We start from the raw sequence: 2580 nt of genomic DNA, 5'->3' as shown, positions 1-2580 counted from the left end.
AGTCTATCATTACTAATAAGTTGTGATTTCATTAACTCTTAACCATGTAACTTGAATGTGTATGTGGAAGTATTTTAGGTTACTTTTTAGGTATTGGTATAGGAAACATTGAATTGCTAGGAATGCACATGATGGATAGATCAACACTTCCTTTCCTCTGCTAACATTAAGCAATCATTTTTTAAACCAGTCCTTTATTTTTACTCTTAAAGTGTGCACAGTTATGTGATAACATTAAAGATGCACCTAGAAGATAGTATTTAGATGTGGCCTGCACAGAGATACCAAAATAAAACTCTGAGCTTCTACAAATAAGCAAACAATTGAAAGGATTTTCTCTCTCAACCCTGTTCCACGTGTTGAAGACAAAATATGTATCTCAATTCTGATATCTACCAGAAACCATTTTGATTATAAAAGCTGTGTAAGGTGAGATTTGTTGAGATTTTTGAACTTGTTGTTCTGCTCCAGACTCTCTTCTAAGAGCTCAACGAAACGAAAAGTCCTCAAGAGCCACAGAGCCTCTGTATGTTTCCTTAGTTAGAGACCATAGTCTGCACCCTGTGTTACAGTTCAGCATCAGCATCTCTTAGAAATTCTTCACTTTACCTAAACTTAGTCATTCTCTGGGATCAGTTCTTGCAAACAACCTTCTGTGGAACCCACAAGATACAGGACAATAGTCAACTGGGCCTCTTTCCCCGAAAAGTTAAAACTGACTCACTCATGTTGGTATAAACCAGATGAGAACCCAGTGGCACCTCAGGTCATATCAGATACATAGGTTATGAAGTAGTCTCCTTCTTTCATTTCTTTGACTCCATTCATAACAGCCTAAAATGTCCCGTGCTTATGACTCTGCTTCAGTACTGCCTTTGCAGCCACCGTAGGAGTGTGTTTTCACTCTCCTTTTAGGTTCAATCTTATTCAATATATTTTGCTCCACCATAGCTAGTGCAGGTGAAGTACAAGGGAAATGCCAGGCATCCACAGAGAATAATAATGGAAATAAGAAATGATGCAAGGGTTAGTGTTCAAAGGAACCCAAAATGATACTTGCAATTCATTAACTAAAGAAGAGCGATTTCTTCACATTGTCTCCTATGGGGGAAAAAGTATATTCTTCAGAACCTTTGGGCAAACACATAAAAATCAGACCATAAGGGAAAACAGATTTTTCCTGGACACCACGAATAAGTATCGGTGTAGAACAGTCATAGCACCCATGACTAGCTCATGGTCATAGCTATAAGAAAATTGCAACACTCATAAATACACTATTCAGAAAACTATTCACGGACGACTGCACAGCTGTAAACCAGGAAGCACACAAATGCATCAAGGGTGACCCTCTTGGGCACCACACCTGCTTCTGAGAGTATATAAACCCAGCTCTCCACAAGGTGACATTCAAACTCACAATCTCCTCCTTAGATCCAGCTGAGCTCTCATCTCCTCTCAACATGGCCTACAGCTGCTGCTCTGGAAACTTCTCCTCCCGCTCCCTTAGGAGCTGCCTGTCCTCCTCAGGATCCTGCCTTACCTCTTCCTACCCCAGCAACCTGGTCTACACCACTACCAGCTGCTCTCCCAGCACCTGCCAGCTTGGATCCTCTCTGAGCAGTGGCTGTCAGGAGACCTGTGTCGAGCCCATCAGCTGCCAGAGGTCCTGTGTGGTGTCCAGCCCCTGCCAGAAGCCCTGCTACTACCCCAGGAGCTACACACCCTGCAGTCCCTGCCAGGGGACATATGCTGGCTCGCTGAGCTTTGGGTCCAGAAGCTGCAGTTCCCTGGGCTACAGATCTGGAATCTGCTACCCAGCGAGCTGTGGAAGCAGTGGCTTCAGATCCCTGAATTGTGGAGTCTATGACTTCCCTTCCCTGGGTTATGGGTCTAGAACCTACTACCCAGTGTATGTGGATTCTACACGATTTCAACCTTCTTGTTATACATCAATCTGTGGCACTGGCTTCTAGAAATTAAACAGTTAGGTCTCCGTATTCTTACAATATCAAAATCGAATTCTCTACGTCCTGTAGACATGTTTACTCATTATCTCTATCATTTTTCCTTTGTCTTTCCACTAATGATTTTTTCCTCTTCTACTTCTGTTAGAATATTAGATTATTGTGTATTCCCTATTAGGCCTCAAATATTATGCTATTGAAATCAGCTATTTCATGTTCAATCCATCCTATTTGAAAACTGAAATTTTAATCCAATAAATTTGCGCAATCTGAACCCTCAATGCCTTGTTGATGGTGTTATTATGTTGTTTTATACTTTCGCATTTATGGGTTGAGGATTCAATTAAATACCAATAATCAACTTGATTTCGAGAACAAATAACTTAGTTTTGGCATGTTCATATTTTTAATTAGTGAATAATTGAAGATTGTAATTTGAATTGTAATAAGGATCACAAAAGTGGCGGCTGCCTAAAATTGATGGACATGAATAATTTTTCCCATCAAATTACGATAGTATATAATTTACTAGGTTATGCATGTTTCTGAGAACAATTTAAATATAATACATGAATATGAATTTTCAACTAAAATTCATATCAAATTCAACCTT

At 40.0% G+C, this 2580-nt stretch overlaps 1 protein-coding gene across 1 annotated transcript; it reads left to right on the top strand.

Moving 5' to 3' along the window:
* The first annotated feature begins 1398 nt into the window (after nt 1-1398).
* LOC116894408 (keratin-associated protein 13-1-like) lies at nt 1399-1976 on the top strand. The gene has a single exon (XM_032896114.1). The coding sequence runs from the start codon at nt 1464-1466 to the stop codon at nt 1974-1976; it is 513 nt and encodes a 170-aa protein (XP_032752005.1). The 5' UTR covers nt 1399-1463.
* The last annotated feature ends 604 nt before the right edge of the window (nt 1977-2580 follow it).

This window comes from Rattus rattus, chromosome 2 (assembly GCF_011064425.1).
Source record: "Rattus rattus isolate New Zealand chromosome 2, Rrattus_CSIRO_v1, whole genome shotgun sequence".
Lineage (NCBI taxonomy): Eukaryota > Metazoa > Chordata > Mammalia > Rodentia > Muridae > Rattus > Rattus rattus.
Note: the sequence above shows the minus strand (reverse complement) of the source record. Positions and strands in the feature narration are given on the sequence as shown.

Coding starts and splice junctions, on each gene's coding strand:
- LOC116894408 (XM_032896114.1), top strand. CDS start 1,464: ATGGCCTACAGCTGCTGCTCTGGAAACTTCTCCTCCCGCTCCCTTAGG.